Source organism: Hemicordylus capensis, chromosome 2, assembly GCF_027244095.1.
Source record: "Hemicordylus capensis ecotype Gifberg chromosome 2, rHemCap1.1.pri, whole genome shotgun sequence".
Classification (NCBI taxonomy): Eukaryota; Metazoa; Chordata; class Lepidosauria; order Squamata; family Cordylidae; genus Hemicordylus; species Hemicordylus capensis.
Window position 1 is genome coordinate 211,277,450 of NC_069658.1, and position 21,075 is coordinate 211,298,524.

The following is a 21,075-nucleotide window of genomic DNA, read 5'->3' on the forward strand; positions in this document are numbered from 1 at the left end:
CACGAATTTGACTCGTTTTCTATTGGGTGGCTTTTAAACTGTGTTCTGGGCAATCCCGAGATCCCTCCCTTGGGAGATCAGCAACGGCAGACCAGCTTCCCAGAGGGATTACTGCTACTGAAGTTTCCCTTGCAACACCAGAGGATGGGGCCCTATCTCAAGGGCAGAGCATCTGCTTTGCATGCAGAAGGTCTCGGGTTCAATCCCTGGCAGCACCTTCCGGGAGGGCTGGGAAAGATCCTGAGCCTGAAACTTCAGAGGGCCGCTGCCAATCAGTGTAGACAATCCTGCCCTAGATGGACCAAGCGTCTGACTCAGAAGAGGGTAGCTTCATAGAGTTAGGGGTGACTCCATATTTACCACGGAGCCTGGGATCTTCTGCGTGGAAACCAGGGGCCCCCAAAAGGTTCCCGGTTCAATCTGTGGCAGCATCCCTAGGAAAGGCTGGGAAAGGCCCTTGCCTGGAATCCGGGAGAGCTGCTGCCAGTCAGTGCAGACAATGCCCTACTAGATGGGCTAAGTGAGACCCAGCTGGCAGGGCCTTTTCTGTCGTGGCCCCTCAACTTTGGAACGCCCTCCCGGAAGAGCTTCACCCTGCTCCCTCCCTCGGTGTTTTTAAGGAACTGAAGACACATCTTTTCAGAGGCTTTCTGATACTTTATCCGCTGCTTATATCTGGTAATTTTCTTAGTCTTTTTCTTAGTCTGCCCTGTAGTTTACTTGATTTCTTTTCCGTTATCTATTTTAGTTTTTAATTTAGAATGCAGTCTTTAATGTTGCCTTGTTCACATGTTTTTTTACACCGCCCAGAGTCTTTGGAGTGGGCGGTATATTAAATGTTTATTATAAATAAACTTTTGATTTCAAATATTTTAAAATCTGTCATTTTAATTGTGGTTTTAGCCTGGTCTTAATTTAAAAACAAAATTAGTGGGTTTGGGGGTGTATATTACATCCATTTTATTAATCTTTGAAGGCAGGAGTGCACTGGAGGTCTCTCCAATAAATAATTAAAATAAAGGCTTGGGCTCAGTGCTCTCTCTAACAGGGATTCCCAGATGTTGACTACAGCTCCCAGAATCCCCAGCCAAAGGCCACTGCAGTGGAGGGTGCTGGGAGTTGTAGTGTACATCTGGGAACCCCTGTTTGAGGGAACAGTGCTTGGACATAGTAGAAGGCAGCTACATGTGTTCGCTTGAGCAATCTGGCAGAAAGTCTGAATGTCACCAGTTTGATGAAGAATCTGCAGAGAGAACGACACCAGCCAATTCAGCACACCGGTTTCTAAGCCGACAACCCGGCTCTCACCTTGGATGGTTCTCGTTCGCTGCTGCTTTCCCGCTGCCTGCGTGGTCTTGGTTCAGATGCCTCCGGAGGGCGATCTTAGCCGGGGAAAACCGGGTGTAATCCGGCAAGGACAAACTGGAGGCCTTGTCTGGCTTCTGCCGGCAGGCATGGCTGGGAGTGCAAGGGACGATCTCTTGGTCCAGGTGCGAGGCGGCATACTGCGGGGTGCTCTGCTTGGAGGAGGGCCTGCCGAGGGCCTGGTGGATCTCGTAGGAGGTGGCGTGGCCGTTCATGGAGAGCTCGGGGCTCATGCCGTTCAGGTGGGGCACGGGGAACTTGGAACACTCCAGCTCCAGGTGGAACATGCCGTGGCCGGGCTCGGGCTCGCGGGGCGGGTGGCTTTTGTGGCGGGGCAGCGATTCGTCAGGTGGCATGTACGACTTCAACTGCAGAAGCTCCTGCTGCCGTTGGCTCTTCTCGAGCTCCACGATGCTGATCTTTAAGGCGGAGATGCGAGAGTCAGGGCCATGCTAGAGAACCCTCCCTCTACGCTGGATTTGTGGCAAGTAGGCCAGGACCCTCCCTCTATGCGTGTTTTGTGGCAAGTCCTAGTATACTGTTTGGAGGTGGACAGGAGCGTCTGTCTGATCCTTGCCTTGTGGGTCAGTAAGGCTGATCCTAGGAGGAGCTCGTCTTCCGCATCTGAGTGTCTCTGCTGAGGTTATAGCCAAGCCTAGAGGAGACTACTTTCTTTCCAGGTGGATTATTTCAATTCCTTACACAGGGAGGCCAGGTTCTCTGGCCTGGGAGCTCCTCGGCTGCCTCTTTGGTGCCGGAACCGGCTTCCTCCTCCATGCAGGGGGCTGGACCCCCACAAGGAGGGGCACTCACCCTCCTCCTTGCGTCCACAACAAGGCCGGGAGCACCGGCACCTGTCTCAGACGTAGAGCTAGCTCTCCCCTCCACAGGGGACAGGGCAGACCGGCAGCAGAAGCCTCCCTTGCCTGGCTCAGAGGAGATGTCAGATAAGCCAGCGCCCAAGCCAGCTGCTGGCATGAGCCGCCCTACCCCGCAGCTCGGAGCTCTGGCTCCCTGCGGCAACGCTGCCTCCGCTGCAGCACTAGGAGGGAGGCAGAGCTCACTTCTGCCCTTGCCAAGACTCACCACCTACACAGCAGGATCCTTGGCTCCATGGAGCCTCCGACTGGTTCCCCAACAGGCGTAGCTGGACAACACCCGCCCTGACAGGAGCCGGAGTCCACCTGGGGGGCCAGGGAGTGCAAACCCTAGCGGCCACCCCTTTGGATTCTAACCCCAGAAGCCCTGACACTGACACACCACGGAGGCGAGCGCCCGGTTTATGCTCCCTGAACCATGCAGGGCGCCAAAAGACCAACCAAAGCCCTCCCAGCAAAATGGGACTCCGCTCACAGGGGAACCCAACAGCTACCCTCGGAGGGGGCGCCAGGCTCCCCTGCCCTAGCCTCTCCCCCCGCTCCCTACCTGCAGTTCCAAGCAGTGCTTCTGTTTCTCGGAAATCTGGTTCTTCAGTGCCTGCTTTTCTTTCAGCAGATTCTCCAGTGACAGTGTGGACCAGTCCAGCTTCAGTTCTTCACATCTGGCCTTCAGCTGGGACAATGTGGGGAGAGGGAGGGGAGCTCAGCAAGCAGTATTTTGAAACCCAATGCAGCTGCTTACAAAACCAGGGGACGCTGCAGCCATTCAGCGCACGCAACCTATGGAGCTGCCACCCGAGTCAGCCCACGGGCCCACCCACGCCAGTGCAGACTACTCGGACCGGCAGAAAACTCCCAGGGTCTCAGGCAGAGAACAGTCACCCAGACTCCTTGGTTAACTGGAGAGTCTGGGATCTTGTGTACGCAAAGCCTGTATGCCCTGCCACTCAGGGTGGGCTCGGGGGAGGCGTCCTCCTGCCTAATCACAAACAGTAAGCTTTGAAACCCTGATCATTTCAACAAACAGAACTGGAATTCAAAACGGATTTGAAGACCCAAGGGGACGTCTGCCGTGAGAGCCTGGCATCATCACCACGCAGACCAAATGCCAGAACTTGCGGCCGCACCTCCACGACAGAGCCCTCACTCTGCACACAGGAAGCCCCCAGCTCCCCTTAAAACTGGACTCCCCCGGGGCTGGGTCCAATGCAGCACTGCACAGTGGGCGTGGCCATCTCTGCCCGGTGCCAGGGAGAGTGTGCAGAGTATTCCGCTTGGGCCGAAGGGTCACACGGGCCCAGGAAACCATTGGTTTGGGCGTCGCACAGAGTGGGGGTGGAGGAGCCCCCCTCACTGCTGCTGCTGATACTGAGCCAAGATGGACCAAGCGTCCGACTGGGTAGCAGGCAGCTTCCTATGTCCCAGCCTTCTGAAGTGGAAGCGCCCAGAGGAGATCCGAAGCACTCACCAGTTGCAGGCTCTGGTTCCTGAGTTCACCGTTATCCTTCTCCAGCTGCTTGGTCTGCTCCTTCAGCTGCTGGTTGTGAGCCGAGATCTCTTTCTGCGCTTGGATGAGGTCGTTGTACGTCAGCGCCTTCACGCCCAGCTGCCGGGGGTGGGGGTGGGGAGAGACAGACGCACGGTTATTTATTTATTTATTTATTTATTTATTTATTTATTTATTTATTTATTTATTTTTACCTTTTATATCCCGCTCTTCCTGCAAGGAGCCCAGAGCGGTGTACTACATACTTAGGTTCTCTCCTCACAACAACCACCCTGTGAAGCAGGTTAGGCTGAGAGAGAAGTGACTGGCCCAGAGTCACCCAGCAAGTCTCATGGCTGAATGGGGATTTGAACTCGGGTCTCCCCGGCCCTAGTCCGGCACTCTAGCCACTACACCACGCTGGCAGTGGCCCCGTGGCGGAACAAGATGGGCCTGGTGCCATCAGCCACGGCCCTGCTTCCAGGGAAAGGCCCACCTCAGGGTGGCCACCTTGAGGCTCTCCAGCTGAGAACACCTCCTGTCACCCCCAGGCCAAATCGACTGCCCCAGCAGAGTCACCCCCCCCAGCCCTACTCAAGCCATCGAGTTCCCCTTCCCATGGTGCAGCCAGAAATTGTGTGTGTCAGTCTGTATGCGGAGATGCCCTAGAGCAGCAGGCTGATGGGGTCTGTAGTCCAACCTCTAGGGACCCAGGGTTAGGAACTTTTGCCCAACAGCAGTCATTCAAAATTGGGCCTTCTCTAGGGCCGGCCCTGGAACACACTCCCAAGTGAAATCAGCATCTCCCCCTCTCTGGCTGTTCTCAAACAACTTTTGAAAACACACCTGTTTTACCAGGCTTTTAGTTTAGGATTTTTAATTTGTTTACATGTGATGTTTAGGTTTGAGTTGCCGTTTGGTTAAATTGTAAACCACGCTGAGATTCTATACAGGGCAGTACATATATACACACAACAAATAGATTCATATTCTCTCCCCGCTCCCCTGTCGCACACTCCTCTCTCTCTACCTCGTCCAGCTTCTGCTGAAGCAGCCGCTTGATCTCTTCTTTCTGAGCCTGACAGTGAGAAAATAGCTGCTGCGCTTTCCCCAGTAACTGAGTATTCTTTTCCTAGAAAGAGACAGAGACAAGTCACACTGCAGACAAGCAACCTCGATGCCGTCGAGGGGCTTTGCTCGCAGAAAGTCCCAGGTTCAGTCCTAGCATCTCCAGGCAAGGCTGCCAGGAAACTTGAGATAAATGCTGCCAGTCAGTGTAGGCAATTCTGAGTGAGGGGCTAAAAGTCTGGCGCGGTATGGCAGCGTCTGAACTTCCTATGACGACTCCCAGTGGCAGAGATGGAAGGGGAGGCCCTGCAGCCTGATAAAAAGGCCGTGTCAGTCGCCTCCTCTGGGTCATGTGCAGAGAGGAAGGCTGCCTTCTGGGTGGAAAGCAGCGAGGAGAACCTTTCAGAAGTGGCCTACCTTTTCCTGTTCCAGCAGCTGCTGAAGGTTTGCCTTGTACTGAGGAGTCTTCATGTACGCCATGAACTGCATGTACTGGATTTTAAAAGAGTCTGAAAGGCAAAGCAGAAGAAAGTGAGGGAAAGGGGTGTGTGTGGGTATGTGTGTACACACACACACACACGCTCTATAACTCGAGAGTCAGACCTCCTGTGCAACCTCAGTTGGGCGCATTGAAGGGCAAAACAGACACACACACCCCAACTCACCTAGCAGCTTCTGTAGTGCAGGAGGGGTGGGAGTCACCAACAGCTGATTTGAAGAATGCCGTTGCACTTTAGGAGGTAGTTGGTAATATGGACTACGAGGTGACCTGTATGCATCTGTGGGGAATGAGAACACAGGTCATTCAGCTTTTGCCCTTTGGAAGGCTTTAAAAAGCGGCTTAGGCACATTCATGGAGGACAATTCCCATGAAACTGATTGCCAAGACATTCAGGACCAACAAACGGAGATACTTTTTCACACAACGCATAATCCACTGGTGGAATTCTCTGCCCCAAGATGTGGTGACAGCCAAGAACATGTCAGTTGCAGGGGAGTCACAGCAGGAGAGAGGGCATGCCCCTTTCAACTCCTGCCTGTGGGCTCCCCAGAGGCATCTGGTGGGCTACTGTGTGGAACAGGAGGCTGGACGAGATCGGCCTCCTTGGGCCTGATCCCGCAGGGCTGTTCTAAGGTTCTACTCACTCTGTGTCTGCTAGATCTCCTGAGGTTGACTTTTAAGCAGCCCACAGGGCTTGCTAGGTACCCCGCATGGACAGTCTCACTCGCTGAATCCCAGTGGCAGGGGAGCCACAGCAGGAGAGAGGGCCTGCCCTCCCCTCTTGCCTGTGGGCTTCTCGGAGGCATCTGGTGGGATGCTGGCCTAGAGAGGCCATGGGGGCCTGATCCGGCAGGGCTGTTCTTATGCCCTGCTACCCTCTTTGGGGACCCCAAAGCAGCAGGTGGCGTGGATATTACTTTGGCTTTAAGTGCACGCAGGAGGAAAGGGGAGCACCACGGGGGGCTGCACTGCCTGTTGCTTTCAGCTTAACTGGCGCTGACACTCGGTCTCGATCCAAGGCAAAAAGAGCGGCAGCCATGGACACCAGCGCCAGGGCTTACCCTGAGGAGAGGATGAGCATGCCTGGGACACGGTCTGAGCGTGGAGGAGCTCCAGCGCCGTCTGGTTCTTCTTGGTCTTGCGCTCCGAGCTCCCGACGTTCATCTTCTTGGGGCGCCCACGCTTTCGGCCCACCATCTTCCTTCCCTTTTTGCTGAGCTTCTTCTTCCGTGCTTTGGACGGAGATGGCTTTTTGATGGTGTTGGCCCGAAGGCTTCTATCTTCTTCAGCACCATAGTCCTTAAAAAAAAAAACACACACATACACACACACACTTAAGTATCCAGACCTTTTCTTGAAATACAGTGTTATGCCTGCACTGGGATGCCAGAGGGATCAGGATCCTCTTTCAGGCAGGGACATAGTTTAAGGTTTGCCTTGTATTTTTCAGGACTGACCAGGCATCGGAGCACATCTGAATTTTGTCACTTTTTCGGAACAAGTAAAACACAGGCAGGGATTGTACATTGAAAGGGGAAATGCCCTGCCTGACGAAAGGTAGCGAAGAGGGCTATCGTAGGCTTACTTTCTACAAGCAGGGAATCTTTGCATGCCAAAGTGTCAGCAGGCAAGTCAACCTAAATTGTGAAGCAGCTTATCTACCAGCATTCATCCTGCTGGACCGGGCAGAAAGCAAAGTTCAGATGCCCTGAAGTAAACTTTATCATTCATATGGCACTTCCCTTCCCCTCCAACACTTTTTAGGCCAAGCTGGAGTTAATTATTTACTGTTAATCTTGTTTCCTTGGGGGTTTTCCTTTTTGACAGGAACTGCCCTTGAAATTCTGAGAGGCATCTTTACTAGCGCAACCATCTGCTGAACCATTTAGGACATAGCGGGCTACCAACTACTAGTATACAACTGCTACCACCTCCACCCCACCCCAAGCTCAATGTTTAGGAAACCAAGAGAGCAGGGCACAGCGAACTCTGCAGGGCCAGACCTTGTTTTCGGGGACCTTCGTCGGGGTCGTTGTGTTGCTCTTGGTCTCTCTCTGCTGTCGGCGTCTAGCTGCCTCTTGTTCCTCCTAACAAGGATACGAGGGGTGAGTGGAAAACGGAACTGAAGACTATTTTTTCCTGGGGAGCAAGGGGAGAACCCCCCATGTGCACACGCACATGGAAGAGCAAAAGAGCCCAGCTATCCCCTTCCAATTATACTGTCCTGTGAGCACCTCTGGGACAAAAACTTTGCACCCACATGGAGAGCAAGCCTATTAATGACTGCTACTCATGACGGTGGTGGCTATGCTCCACCTTATGGCTTTGAACATCAGCTACTAAGAAGAGCAGGAGGAGGAGGAGAAGGAAGAGAGGGCTACTGCTTTCACACCCTGCTGCTTAGGTTTTTCTCAGAGGCAAACGGCTGGCCCATTATCCTGCCCTAGTAAACTTTTGGTCTCATCCAACGGGACCGTTCTGATGCTCTGTCCCAGGAACCCAGCATGCACATGTCTGGAAGATGTACATAAACACTTTTTGAAGCGAGTGGGATGGCCATCCCAAAAGTTCTGTGAATGGCTGTGGATAAGGAGCTTTTGCGGTTCGGTGTGATGCCAGGATCGACAAACTACGGGTAGGCAACTGGTTGGCTAACTAAAATGAAGCGGGCTACAAAACCATGGTTGGCGTAATGTCTGAGTTGACAGACCACGGTTCAAGCAGGCCACACTGCCTCCAGAGGCTACTGCCCCAGAACACTGAGAAAAGCAGTTCCAAAATGTGGCTGACTGGCATGTGTGTGGAACCTCATGCCACAAACCAGGTTCTCGTGCAGAGTTAAAGCCAACTGTTGTTCCATGTGACTTTTGAATTCAGCCTCTGTGCAACCTTTTAGAGCAGGGGTTCTCAGGCTCGGGTCCCCCAACGGGCATGATGGGAGTTGTAGTCCAACCACCTCTGGGGACCCAAGGTTGAGAATCCCTGTCGGGGAGCCTTAGACCACACCCACGTGAGTGCTGCTGCTGCTTTTTTTAAAAAATGAGAAGCTACCAGTTACACAGATATTACAACTTACCCTGAGTTTTGGGTTTTTGAGACTAGAGAAGTAATTTTCAAGCTGAAATGGGAAAAACAGAAGGCCATCAGTCCTCTGAACAGAATGAAAGGTTTGAAAAACCCCTCCGTTTTCAATGCTGCATGCAAGACTCCATACATCTCCTTTGCAAGAGTCCTTTTCCCAAGACGACTTCCACCTTTCCAAAGACCACATGATGCAGAGTTCAAAGCAGGACACACACGCTTTATCAACCTCAGCACAGTCCACCCTGGCTATTAAAGCTCCCGTTATCTCCCTGTTCCACAGGCGGCTATTTTTTATTTTTTTTTTAAGCTTATCTTCTTTCTTCAAAACATGTACAGGACAGTGAGGAGACCAGATCTGAAAAGAGGGAGGTGCCGGTGTTCTGGGACAGAGGACTTGGAACAAAAAGGCATTTGTTTCCCCACAGAACACAAGGCGTGCACTTCTTCGCATGTTTAGAACAGAGCTGAAAACTAATCCAACTAAAGAGAGATGGAGGGGGTCAGGGCTGCAGCCCTATGCCTGTCAGCAGGATTTTGAGTTCATCTGACTTTCAGAAGTCCTGTCAGCAAGATGAGGGGTTTGAGGAAGCTTGAAAACTGGAAGGTTCTCCACAGGTGCACTGTGTCTCTGTATGCAAAGGCATTGCACCTCGCTGTACAGATCCCTGCAAATGAGAACCAGGGCACTCAGGGGGTTTACTTTATTTTATTTGGCGAGGGAGGTTGTGTTTACATTGAGAATAGCGATTTCTTTTTCTCTGTGGCAGGGGTTCCCAGATGTTGCTGGACTACAACCCCCATCATCCACAGTCACAATGGCTAAGGGTGATGGAAGTTGTAGTACAACTGAGGACCCAACTGCGAGGGACAGAGGAAGCTGCCTTATACTGAGTCAGACCCTTGGTCCATCCATTTCAGTGCTGTCTACACAGACCGGCAGCAGCTTCTCCAAGGTTGCAGGCAGCCCTATCTGGAGATGTCAGGGAGGGAATGTGGTACCTTCTGCATGCAAGCAGGCAGGCGCTCTTCCCAGAGTGTCCCCATTCCCCTCAGGGGAATATCTCACAGTGCTCACACCCCCATTCAAATGCAAACCAAGACAGACCCTGCTTAGCAGAGAGGACAATTCATGCTTGCTACCACAAGATCAGCTCTCCTCCTATTGAATCCCTGCTCAGTAGGAATGAACAGCAATTGTGAGGAAGGGGGGCACCATTGGGGCGGGGTACTCCCGGTGACCCCAATCAGCAAGGACCACACAGGCCTTAACCTGTGGGGCCAGCCCACCTCTGCATCCCCTACAGGCCCATCTACAGCTCTGCCTCTTGCTCACACCAGAGCATGAAACCCTGCTGGGATCGACACCAAGCACATTCCAACACACACACCCCCGCCGCCGTCCAACGCAGATACTCACTATGGTTCGATCAATAGTATGCAGGTAGTAAGAAACTGGTTTCCCGGTCCACGAGACAGACCCTTTCAGTGGGGACAATTCGACAACCCTCATGATAGTGCCAATGTCTTTAAAAAACAAACAAACCCACACACACACACAGAGAGAGAAGATGGACGGTGTTAGGATGGAAACAGAAATAAAGGCCAGCCAAAGCATCTCAAGGCAACTTGTGTTTGTGCAGCAACACCAGACCCCAGACATCGACTAGGAGCCCCCCAGACATGCTCCTAATGGTGGGGGGGGGGCAGTGAACAGCTGCAAACTGCCTCAGGTTCCCAGCTTGAGCCCTGAATTCCCTTCAGTGGGGATTGTGGCCCAGGGCCCTGGCAATGCAAACCCGGGGGTGGGGGTGGGGGGGACAGATTCTAGCAGTGCTCCCTGTAATAGGCATTCCCAGAATTTGTGGACTACAACTCCCAGAATCCCCAGCCAAAGGCCACTGCAGCTGGGGAAGTTGGGAGTTATAGTTTCCCATCAACATCTGGGAAACCTTGTGATAGGGAAGATGGCTCCCGCCAGCCGATGTCCAGCACGCAGCAATTTGGGGGGCCCTGTGTTCAGCCAGGGAATTCCCTGGAGGCTTTGCTCAAGAAGAGATTTTTTTTTAAAAAAAACAGCGAATTCATTCCCGGGTTGATTCCCCACCCAACACTCAGTTGCTTTCTCAAACGTTTCCCACACCATTAAAAATACGAAATCTTACCACTCAAGTTTCGACTGTTTATTCTAAAGTTTAGCGGTGCAAAAGGTTTCGAAGAGACAATTTGGCCACCTGGAAGGAGAGAAAAGCAACAGGCATTAGAGTACGCCGCGAACAGCTCCTCCTGACGGAAAGACAGGCAGGAGAGGGTGAACTCCTGGGCTCATGTGTCGGAAGGCAGGGAGGCCAAAGGTTCTGACTGAGGCAGTGAGGAGTTCCCCCGTCTCCCACACACACACACACCCCAAGACCTAACTGCGGCTTTTTGGAATATATGGAAGGCTCCATAGAAATGTGGCATGTTCCTAGAGGCACTCTTATGGTCAAGAAACTGAACGGCGGGGAAAGGAACAATAAGGGTGATTAAGAGAGAGACATTCCATGCGGCGTGACTAGCCAGCCCCGTGGGCTGCTGAAAGGTCAAACTCAGGAGATCTACCAGGCACAGAGTGAGTGGGCCAGAACTATAAGAACAGCCCTGCTGGATCAGGCCCAAGAAGGCCCATCTAGTCCAGCATCTTGTTTCCCACAGTGGCCCACCAGATGCCTCCAAGAAGTCCACTGGCAGAGAGCTCTCTGTCCTCTCTCCTGCTGTGGCTCCCCCTGCAACTGGTCTTGAGAGCTATCATGCCTCCGAGGCCGGAGGTGGCCGATAGCCACCAGACGAGTAGCCATTGATAGACTTGCCTTCCACGAATTTGTCCAAGCCCCTTTTAAAGCCATCCAAGCAATGGCCATCACCATACCCTGTGGCAGAGAATTCCATAGATTAATTCTGCGCTCATTAATTAATCGCCCGCAACAAGCTGTCAGGCGGGCTCAACTGTTCTCCTGAAGGCCAGAAGGAAAGCTGAGGGCCAGTCTGCACTTCCTCCTCTCATCTGGCGAGAAGCGGCAGTCAAAGAGGGGAGGAGATGTGAGGCCCCCGCAAGGCAACCAAGCGCCCCTGGGAGGTTTAGAAGCCCTCCGGACCTGCGGAGCAGCCACCACGTGTGGGGAGAGAGTTGGCTGGAGCACCATCCTTACGAGAGAGCCAGCCAAGCGATCCCAAGTCCCCGCCTGGGAGAGGGCCCAGTGACCGCCAACAAATGCTTGGGGAGAAGCTGAAAGACCCAGGCAGGCTCTGTGCTGAAAGCAGCACCGCCCAGTAGCCGAGGCAGCCTGCTTGGCCTTGTGGAGCACCTCAACACTTCCCCTTCGCCCAAGACAGGCCCAAGGACCCACCACGCCCTCATGGGGAATCCCGATTTGGCCTCCCGCCACCTTGTCCGACAGGCCACGCAGAAGCCCCCTCTGCAGGCAGGGAGCCCCGAGGGCTCACGGGCCTGGCAGCAGGGGAGGTTGGGTGCCCTCCTCAGCTAGGAAGACGGCCAGCTTGGCCGACTCAGCCGCTTCAGTGGGGCGGCTGCCCCAACCTGTCTTGCAGCGCCCGAGATGAGCGGCAGCCAGGTTGGTCTCCGGGTCATCTCAAAGAGACCATATTACTCCTATATTACAGGAGTTGCACTGGCTGCCAATAAGCTTCCAGGCAAAATACAAAGTGCTGGTTATAACCTATAAAGCCCTAAACAGCTTAGGCCCACGGTACTTAAGCGAGCATCTTCTTCTGCATGATCCCCATCGTCCACTGCGTACATCAGGGAGGCTCATCTGTGGCTACCGTCCTGTCATCTGATGGCCACCCAGGGACGGGCCTTCTCTGTTGTCACCCCAAGACTTTTGAACACGCTTCCCGTGGGAATAAGAGTCTCCTCATCTCTAGCGGCTTTAAAAAAGTGTCTGAAGACTCATCTTTTTACCCAAGCCTTTTAGCTTTTTAACTTTTTTAGATTGTTTACTGATTTGTTTTAAACTGTTTTCAACATTTTATTGATTTTAATGTTTTGTTTTTGTTTTGTTGTGAACCGCCCTGAGACCTTGGGTTGGGGTGGTATACAAATATGTTAAATAAATAAATAAATAAATAAATAAATAAATAAATAAATAAGTGCTGCCTTGCCCCACAGCCCTGGAGGGGGCTGTCCCCCTTTCAAAATGGGCCCACGCGAGGTTTCCAAGCAGCCCAACAGGTGGGGAAGAGGGAAGGACACCAGAAGTTTCCCCCTAGGGTTCCTTGCGAACTCTGCATGGAGCACAGAACACCCTGCTGAGCTGCTCCAGCGGTGGCAGCAGCTGAGCGGGCGGACCGCTGACGTGTGGATGCCAAGGCTTTAAAAAAAAAAAAAATCATCTCCAGTGCCTTCCTGCCTCCCAATAACGGGAAAGAGCCAAGGGATGTTCCCCCCCACAAATGGAGGGATTCAGCAACCTTCAGAGTGGATTTGGAGAGAGGAAAGGGAGGAAAACCCCTCTGTCTGTGCGCCTAGCAGGCTGCAAAAACCTTCCTCCGTGCTAAAAGGCAAGAAAAAGCGGGCAGTGGGGTGAGGGGAGATTTGTCATCCCTGGTTCTCAGAAAAGTTTATTTTTATTTCTTTATTATTTCTTTATCAAATTTGTACACCGCCCCAAACTTTCGTCTCTGTGCGGTTAACAATAGCATAACGCAAGTCAAAAATACACACAAAAACTTAAAACAATTTAACAATTAAAAAAACAACACTAGAGATTAAAACCTAAAAAATTTAAAAAGCTTAAAAATTTAAACAAAATCAAAACTTTAAAAGCCTTGCTTCCTGAAGTATCAGAGTTATCCCACACCAGCTGCGTTTCCTCACTTGCTGTGAAACATCTGCACAAAACCTGCAGCAAACTGTTTTGCTGATTTGCTGTAGCAAATCTGCAACACACCCCTGTGGTTCGCTAACTACTGGTTTTTCTTTGCCGCTGGCCATGGGATGCAGGTATGACCACTAGCCTGGGTGTCTTTAGAAGGGGCTTGGACAAATTGATAGAGGGCAGGTCTACCAACGGCTACTAGTCTGAGGGTTACAAGCCACCTCCGGCCTCAGAGCCAAGACGCCCCTCAACCCCAATTGCAGGGGAGCAGCAGCGGCGGAATTTGCCTCAGTTCTTGCCTGGGATATTCTCAGCAGCATCTGGTGGGCCACTGTGTGAAGCAGGATGCTGGACTGGATGGGCCCGATCCAGCAGGGCTGTGCTTGTGTGGCACCCCTCGGCACTTTCCCCAATTCGGGTGCCGCTGTGGCTTCAGCAGCCATCACCACAAGCTCAGAGCCTGCGTTTGCTGAGAACTGACACAAGTGCATGTAAAGACATATAGGTTAACACTTGCCACGTTGGAAACCTTTTGTCTGAAGAGCTGAAGGAGGGAAAAAGAGCAAAGAGAAAAACAACAACGTGTAAAATACACCCCGCACATGAAGCAACATGTCTTGTGAGTGGCCAAACACACCACCTCCGTTCACGCGAGCATTCAACACAGTTTCGATAAACTGGGCCCAAGGAAGACAGCGGAGATGAAACTGGATGAAAGAAGAGATCTCGCCATGGGACACTCAGGCCAGAGGAAACCAGCAAGAACTGGCACACCTTTTCAGTCAAAGGGGCTAGAGGAGTGTCATGTTCTTTCTGGTTTGGGGAATATTACGGAGAGAAATCCTGAGTTGACGCCTCGAGGTTCTCCAACCGTAGCCTTCTGGCTCATCCCGCAGCAAGTGTTATTTTTTGCCAGACGACTGTGATGATTGGCTACCTGCCTGGAAAAGAAGCTGTGACAGAAGTTTACTTCTGCGTTACAAGACAAAGCTGCCTTACAAGACGGTCAGCCCGACAGACCACCTCGCTCACGATTGTCCGCACTGACTGGCAGCAGCCCTTCGTCTCCCAATTTTTTAAAAAAAAAATTACTATTTTTGTGGAAGCTTTTAAAGCTCAAGGCGTTCTCAAGGCTCAAGAAACTAGGCCCAAGAAAACGGGTGAAAGGCGAATGAAGGGGTATGGGGGAGAAAGCGTCTGCTGCGCACAAATGTGGAAGATAAAGAGAGCTGTAAATTGCTCTCCATGGCCGTGCCTATGAGGAATTTGCTCAGCTGGCCAAAAGGCCTTGGAGAGGAAGGTTAGGGGAGGGTCATTTCATGACCCTCGAACCAAGGGCGAAGGACCACGTGATGAAAAGGAACAGATGTGTACTCTCCCATTCAGGGAATTTTGATTTATTTAAATGAGGCAAGATACATCTGAGTCAGGTTTCCGTGCAAGGCCTACGAGGGGCACACAAAGCCAAGACCCTAGAATGCTCTGGAAGAACTGGACAAGAAGACAGCCTGCCCTGCAAACCTGGAAAACTCTGGGCCCCTGGGCACATTTTGCTGCCCACTTCCTCACTGGCTAACATATGAAAATGCACAGGTATGCCCCCCTCATCCCTAGGGGAGGGTAGCAGGAGCGGTTACAGAAATGGTGACAACCTAAGTTGGTAGCACACCACTGGCGGGGGTGTGTGTGGGTGTGTGTGTGTGTGTGACACCAGGTTATGGTTGCAGCCAAGCCTTCCTGGCTCATAGCTCCACCTCTTCACACTACCATAACCAGGCCGCGCTGCCTTGTGCGTGTAAACCACTCCAACGGCTTGGGCTGCCTGCCCAAGGAACTCTGGAAATTGTACTTTCTCCCCCGCTCCGCAAAAAACAAAAACAGAAAGGAGGAAGAGGATCAGGAGCACAGAGTTCTGAGCACTCCTCACCAACTTCCAAATGATCCCAGAGCAAATCACTTAACGTAGCACAAGCAGGAACATAGGAAGAGAGGAAGCTGCCATATGCACCAAGTCAGTCCATGGGTCCATCTAGCTCATTGTCTACACAGACTGGCAGAGGCTTCTCCGAGGTTGCAGGCAGGAGTCTCTTCCAGCCCTCTCTTGGAGATGCTGCCAGGGAAGGAACTCGGAACCCTCTGCATGGAAGCAGGCAGTTCCTCTTCCCGAGCTAATGGCGCCATCCCATAAGGGGGATCTCTTACAGTGCTCACACATGTAGTCTCCCTTTCAAATGCAACCAGGGCAGACCCTGGCAAAAGGGACAATTCATGCTTGCTACCACAAGACCAGCTCTCCTCCCTGAAGATGCTCCAAGAAGCATTGCTCAAGGATGTTCTCTGTTTCAAAATAAGCCTGAGAGCTCTTAAAACCAACTTGAATCTATGTTGTCATCCTTGGAAACAAGAAGGGACATGAAGAATTTCAATAGGATGTGATGAAATGCATCTGAAAGCATTAAAATGAAGCAGTGACAGAGCACACCAAGCTTTGGAGAGTATCATACACAAGAGAAGTCTCTGCCCCAAAGAGCTTACAATTTATAGATGATATCTAAGAAGAGACAAGGGCAGACGACTGGAACAGGGGCAAATGAGTTATTGGAAGTCAGTTTATCACAGGCTGCAGCCATGACCAGCATACAAGGACTCACTACCACCACCACGCCACTCAAAATGCACAACATCCACCACGTCAGCAGTCAAAGATTTATTTAAAAAGCAAGCAAGAAAGCTTCAGGCACCAGAAGTTCAATTTACTAATTACCTTCCTTCATGTTTGCAAATCGCTCCTTCAACTGGTGATCCACCTCAGGACCAAAGGCAAAGTTATTCACAAAGATAACACTGTAAGGTAAGAAGAGTGTTGTGTTAGTAGAACAGAAACAGGCTTCTTGGTTTCACTTGATGGGAAAACACACACACACTGAATATTTATATACCACTTTCCAACAAAAGTTCCCAAAGTGGTTTACATAGAGAAATAAAAATAAAACTGGTTCCCTGTCCCCAAAGGGCTCACAATCTAAAAAAGAAACATAAAGGTAGACACCAGCAACAGCCCCTGGAGGGCTGCTGTGCTGGGGATGGAAAAGGCCAGTTGCTCTCCCCCTGCTCAATAAAGAGAATTGCCACTTTTAAAACTTGTCTCTTTGCTCAGTTAGCAGGTGAAATGTATGTGTGTGTGTGCGTGCGCACGCACACAAACATACGCACGTGCGCGCGTGCACACACACAGAGTTGGCAAGGCAGGACAGAAAAATATTTCACCTAGTTATCTCTCTCAAAATTCACTGGCCATAAGGAAACTCTCTTTAAAACTTGAGAAGATATGGGTGGTGTTATTTTTTCCTCGTGTGCGTTTACAGAAGACTCATAAAACCACCAGACATATGTTGCTAATATAACGGCAATGCTTAACTGATGTTTGGGCAACCTGGAAGTTTCACCTAAATGGCTATCAGCAAGTGTGCTTTTGAAGAAAATTGGAAGGAAGCAGGCAGTCCCCCTTCGAGTCTTAGCCCAAAAGGTAAATTTCTTCTGTCATTATTTGTTTTGTTAAAATATTTATACCCTGTCTCTCCAGTGCACTACCTGGGGTAGCTCACAACATTGGTAAAACAGATAAACATAAAAAATATAAGATTAACAGAAAACCAAATTTAAAAATCCAAGATGAATAGAAACCAAATTTAAGGGTAGCCTGTGAAGACGTTAAAACCCACCAGATGTGAGCAGCAGATAAAGCATTAAAAAGTCCCTCTAAAAAGATGGGTCTTTAGCGGTTTTTCACAAATCCGGGGGAGGGGGGAGACCTCATGGCCAAGTCAGAGAAGTGGTGGTTGGAGAACTGCCTTCCTGAATACCGTCTCTCTCTCTCTCTCCCGCTGCCCTCCATGGGGATCACAACACCTGCTAGCATCCCACAGCAGGAGTGGACAGGATAAAGGACAAACCTCACCATGGGAGAGTTTTGAGGGAACAATATCACATTTACAGTGGGGTGGGGTTTTAATAGCCTTCCTCTAGAAGACCCATTTGTGATTGAAGTCCACTCTGCAAGCCAAGGAGATTTGGCTAGAGTGGTGGTGGGGGTGGTGGTGGTTTTTATATATATCTCACACACAAATATTCGACATCCCTCATACTTAACGCACGGACGCTCTGAAAGAAATCCACAGGCACCGTACCTTGTGTTTGCAATTCTCTCTCGCCACTCTTCTGAGAGAAAGTCCCCTCTTTCCAGCTAGAGAGAGAAGGAGAGAAAAATGGGACTTTGAAATTCAGGGGTTTTCCTTGACAAAAACGTTAGAATCACAGATATAATTATGGCCCCCCTTTCCTCAAATATATCTCAAAAGCAGCGGCTGAGGGAGAGAGAGAAAGAAGAGAAGAGGAAGGACTGCTCAACCCTTTCCCCCCGGCCATTCCTCTCCCAGCAGAAGCCCACCTTTCTACAGTTGTGCTTCCATCCACAAGGAGAAGAGGGAGACAGACAGGTCCCTGCAAGGAGGAAAGTGGCTTGGCGTGGACTTAGGAAGATAGGAAGCTGCCCTCTACCGAGGCAGACCCTTGGTCCATCAGGATTGTCTACCCAGACTGGCAGCGGCTTCTCCGAGGTTGCAGCCAGGAGTCTCTCTCAGCCCTATCTGGAGATGCTGCCAGGGAGGGAACTGGGAACCTTCTGCTCTTCCCAGAGCAGCCCCATCTCCTAAGGGGAATATCTTACAGTATCTCACACATGTAGCCTCCCGTTCACATGCAAACCAGGGTGGACTCTGCTTAGCAAAGGGGACAAGTCATGCTTGCTACCACCACCAGGCCAGTTCTCCTCTCTGATTTGGAGCAGACCGGAAATAAGAGAATTAATTAACCCCTTCTCCCTGGGGGGTAGGTCAAGATGGCTCCTTTTAGAGCTACTCATGACATGTTGGAGAAAGTGCTAGACTCTGACCTAGGAGATCTGGGTTCAAATCCTGACCACAAGTCACTTTCTCTTAGGCTAGCCTGCCGCCACAGGGCTGTTGTGAAGAGATAATGGGGAGGGTGGAGGGGGTCCCAGGCTTGCAGCTATCACAGGACTGAAGATCAAGGGCTGCGCAGATTTCTTGAATCCAGTGTTCCCTGTAATAGGGGTTTCCAGATGTTGACTACAACTCCCATAATCCCCAGCCAAGGGCCACTGCAGCTGGGGATGCTGGGAGTTGTAGTCCACAGCATCTGGGAATCCCTCTTACGGGGAACACAGCTTGCGTCCTTCGTATTTGTATTCATCCCCATCGACACTTCTAGTGCTGGCAGCTTTGCAGGCCTAGTGGTTCAAGGGTTAGACCAGGAGCGAGAAGACGCCATTTCGAATATCCACTCATCCATGAAGCTCACAGGGTAACTTCAAGCTAGCCACAGCCTCTGAGCCCAACCTGCCTCACAGGGTTGCTGCGAGAATGTGGGATGAATGGAAAGTGGGGCTCCACTCTGAGCTTTGGGGAAGGAACATAGAAAAACATAGTAAGGAAATCCATGGGCAAGCCTGAACTAACCCCAACTAGCAATCTGGGCATCACTACTATTTTTTTCTGCTGTCACCATGGCACTGAAGTCGGGTACCCGCAACAGCCACACCTCCATCTTCTACACGGAGCACAGACGACACAGAAACACAGGAAGCTGCCTTCAACTGAGTCAGACTCTAGCTAGTGTCTAGCTCAGTACTGTCTACCCAGACTGGCAGCAGCTTCTCCAGGGTTTCAGGCAGGAGTCTCTCTCAGCTCTATCTTGGAGATGCTGCCAGGGAGGGAACTTGGAGTCCTACAGGTGAGCACTGCAAGATCTTCCCCTTAGGGGATGGGGCCTCTCTGGTGCCTCTCCCCACACAAGCAGACAGGTGCTCTTTCCAGAGAGGCCCCATCCCCGAAGGGGAGGATCTTGCAGTGCTCACATGTAGGACTACCACTACCGATATTTACACACCACTTTTCAACAAAAGTTTCCAAAGCAGTTTACATAGAGAAAATCAATCAATCAATAAAAATGGCTCCCTCTCCCCAAATGGCTCACAATCTAAACTCAAGTGACACACCAGCAACAGCCACTGGAGGGATGCTGTGCTGGGGGTGGAGAGGGCCAGTTGCTCTCCCCCTGCTAAATAAAGAGAATCGCCACTTTTTTAAAAGGTGCTTTGCCCAGTTAGCAGGGGATGTAGTCTCCCATCCAAATGCAAACCATGGCAGACCCTGCTTAGCAAAGGAGACCATTCATGCTCACTCCCAGCAGACCCGCAGTCCTCCATGAGGCAGGGGAATAATTAGAACAGCCGCCGACACATACCGCAGGTTCCGTTAAAACCACTGCCCCTTCCCCACACACTCCCCCAATCTCATTTCATGGAACTCAACCATGTATCTCTCTAATTCTCTAAGGCGTACCTGTGGCTAATCCCATGTGTGGCAGCTCTCGCGAGAGTTAACGAGCAACTGCTGGGAGAGGGAAAGGAATGCCGGAAAGTGGTGGCCGGCCGGCCGAGAGAAGATGGGGCAGGGAGCTGTATCAGTTGCTGCCGGGGGTGGGAGGGACAGGGAGTACTAGGGGTGCAGATGCTCTGCACCAGGTCAGCACTTAATCTCTGCACTTAATCTCCTTAGTGAATCGTGAACAGGAGGGGCCAGTCTGAAACAGACAACTGCTCTTCCTCGGCAGCATCAAGTGGCCCTGGCATAGCCAGCGTGGTGTAGTGGTTAGAGTACTGGACTAGGACTGGGGAGACCTGAGTTCAAATCCCCATTCAGCCATGAAATTAGCTGGGTGACTCTGGGCCAGTCCCTTCTCTCTCAGCCTAGCCTACTTCACAGGGTTGTTGTGAGGAGAAACTTAAGTATCTAGTACACCGCTGTGGGCTCCTTTGAGGAAAAGCGGGATATAAATGTAATAATAATAATAATAATGATGATGATGATGATGATGATATCATCCCAGGTGGTAACTGGCAGGGTGGATATGGGCAGCCGATCTCTTCCTTTTCCAAGTCCTTCCCCTGCGAGAGAGGCAAGGCCCACACCTGGCAGAGACTGTGGCAATCACGTCTGCGGCATCCAGTGCCCAAGGCTGGGCCAAGAGAGAGGGCCGACTGGCCCAAGCGGGGGCCATTTAAGAATTGCCACTGGAAAGCTGCACGCATTAAGGACGCCTCAGCCTTCCGGAGGTCTGGCCCCCCACCCTGCCCCCACCCCCGGCGATTGGGACTCCAGATGAAGCCTGAAAAGGGAGTCAACACAGCCCCAGACCTGTGGCGGGAAACACCACAGCCAGGCTGGCCGGCCGCGCGCATGACATAGCATCCCCCACCCGACTCCACACAAACAATCTCCTCCCAGCAGCCTCTGTCCAACACGCCTGGCTCACAAAGAACGGCTTGTTCTGCCTGGAAAAGCACCCAGGGCTATTTTTAAAGATAAAATTGCAGGGGGGGGAAAGCAGGGCCCGAGTGGCGGGGATCCAACGCTGCGGGATGCGGCGGCTCCGTTTCAAAGCCACGGGAGGCGCTGGGGGGGCTTTTCAAAGGCCCAAGACTTCCCGCTAAAAACAGGGAAGCCAATATATTTACACACATCCTCACACAACCCCAAGCAAGTCCACATCCCGTGCCTTCCTCCGTTGCAAAAAGTGCAGACCATTGAACGGGATGGGACGGCGGGAGGGGGAGACCAACCAAGTGACCAACTGGGGTGGGGGGCTGAGGCAAGGCCCCGTGGGGCTCTCACACTCCCACAACACCCTCGCTGGTTAACACCAAGGCAGGCAGGCTGGCAACCCACGCAGTTCGTA

At 51.7% G+C, this 21,075-nt stretch overlaps 1 protein-coding gene across 5 annotated transcripts in view; it reads right to left on the reverse strand.

Moving 5' to 3' along the window:
* The window catches only part of DOT1L (DOT1 like histone lysine methyltransferase), an 89,044-nt gene that overhangs the window by 25,555 nt on the left and 42,414 nt on the right, over positions 1-21,075 (reverse strand). For all 5 annotated transcript variants that reach the window (XM_053291877.1, XM_053291876.1, XM_053291875.1 and 2 more), the window contains exons 8-20: positions 17,445-17,500; positions 16,022-16,101; positions 10,546-10,614; positions 9,801-9,907; positions 8,376-8,417; positions 7,303-7,386; positions 6,361-6,598; positions 5,463-5,576; positions 5,215-5,306; positions 4,760-4,861; positions 3,712-3,849; positions 2,791-2,916; positions 1,309-1,784 (exon numbers count right to left, since the gene is read on the reverse strand). In XM_053291877.1, the coding sequence (XP_053147852.1) occupies positions 1,309-1,784; positions 2,791-2,916; positions 3,712-3,849; positions 4,760-4,861; positions 5,215-5,306; positions 5,463-5,576; positions 6,361-6,598; positions 7,303-7,386; positions 8,376-8,417; positions 9,801-9,907; positions 10,546-10,614; positions 16,022-16,101; positions 17,445-17,500 (1,724 nt within the window). The remainder of the gene's footprint in view (positions 1-1,308; positions 1,785-2,790; positions 2,917-3,711; positions 3,850-4,759; positions 4,862-5,214; positions 5,307-5,462; positions 5,577-6,360; positions 6,599-7,302; positions 7,387-8,375; positions 8,418-9,800; positions 9,908-10,545; positions 10,615-16,021; positions 16,102-17,444; positions 17,501-21,075) is intronic.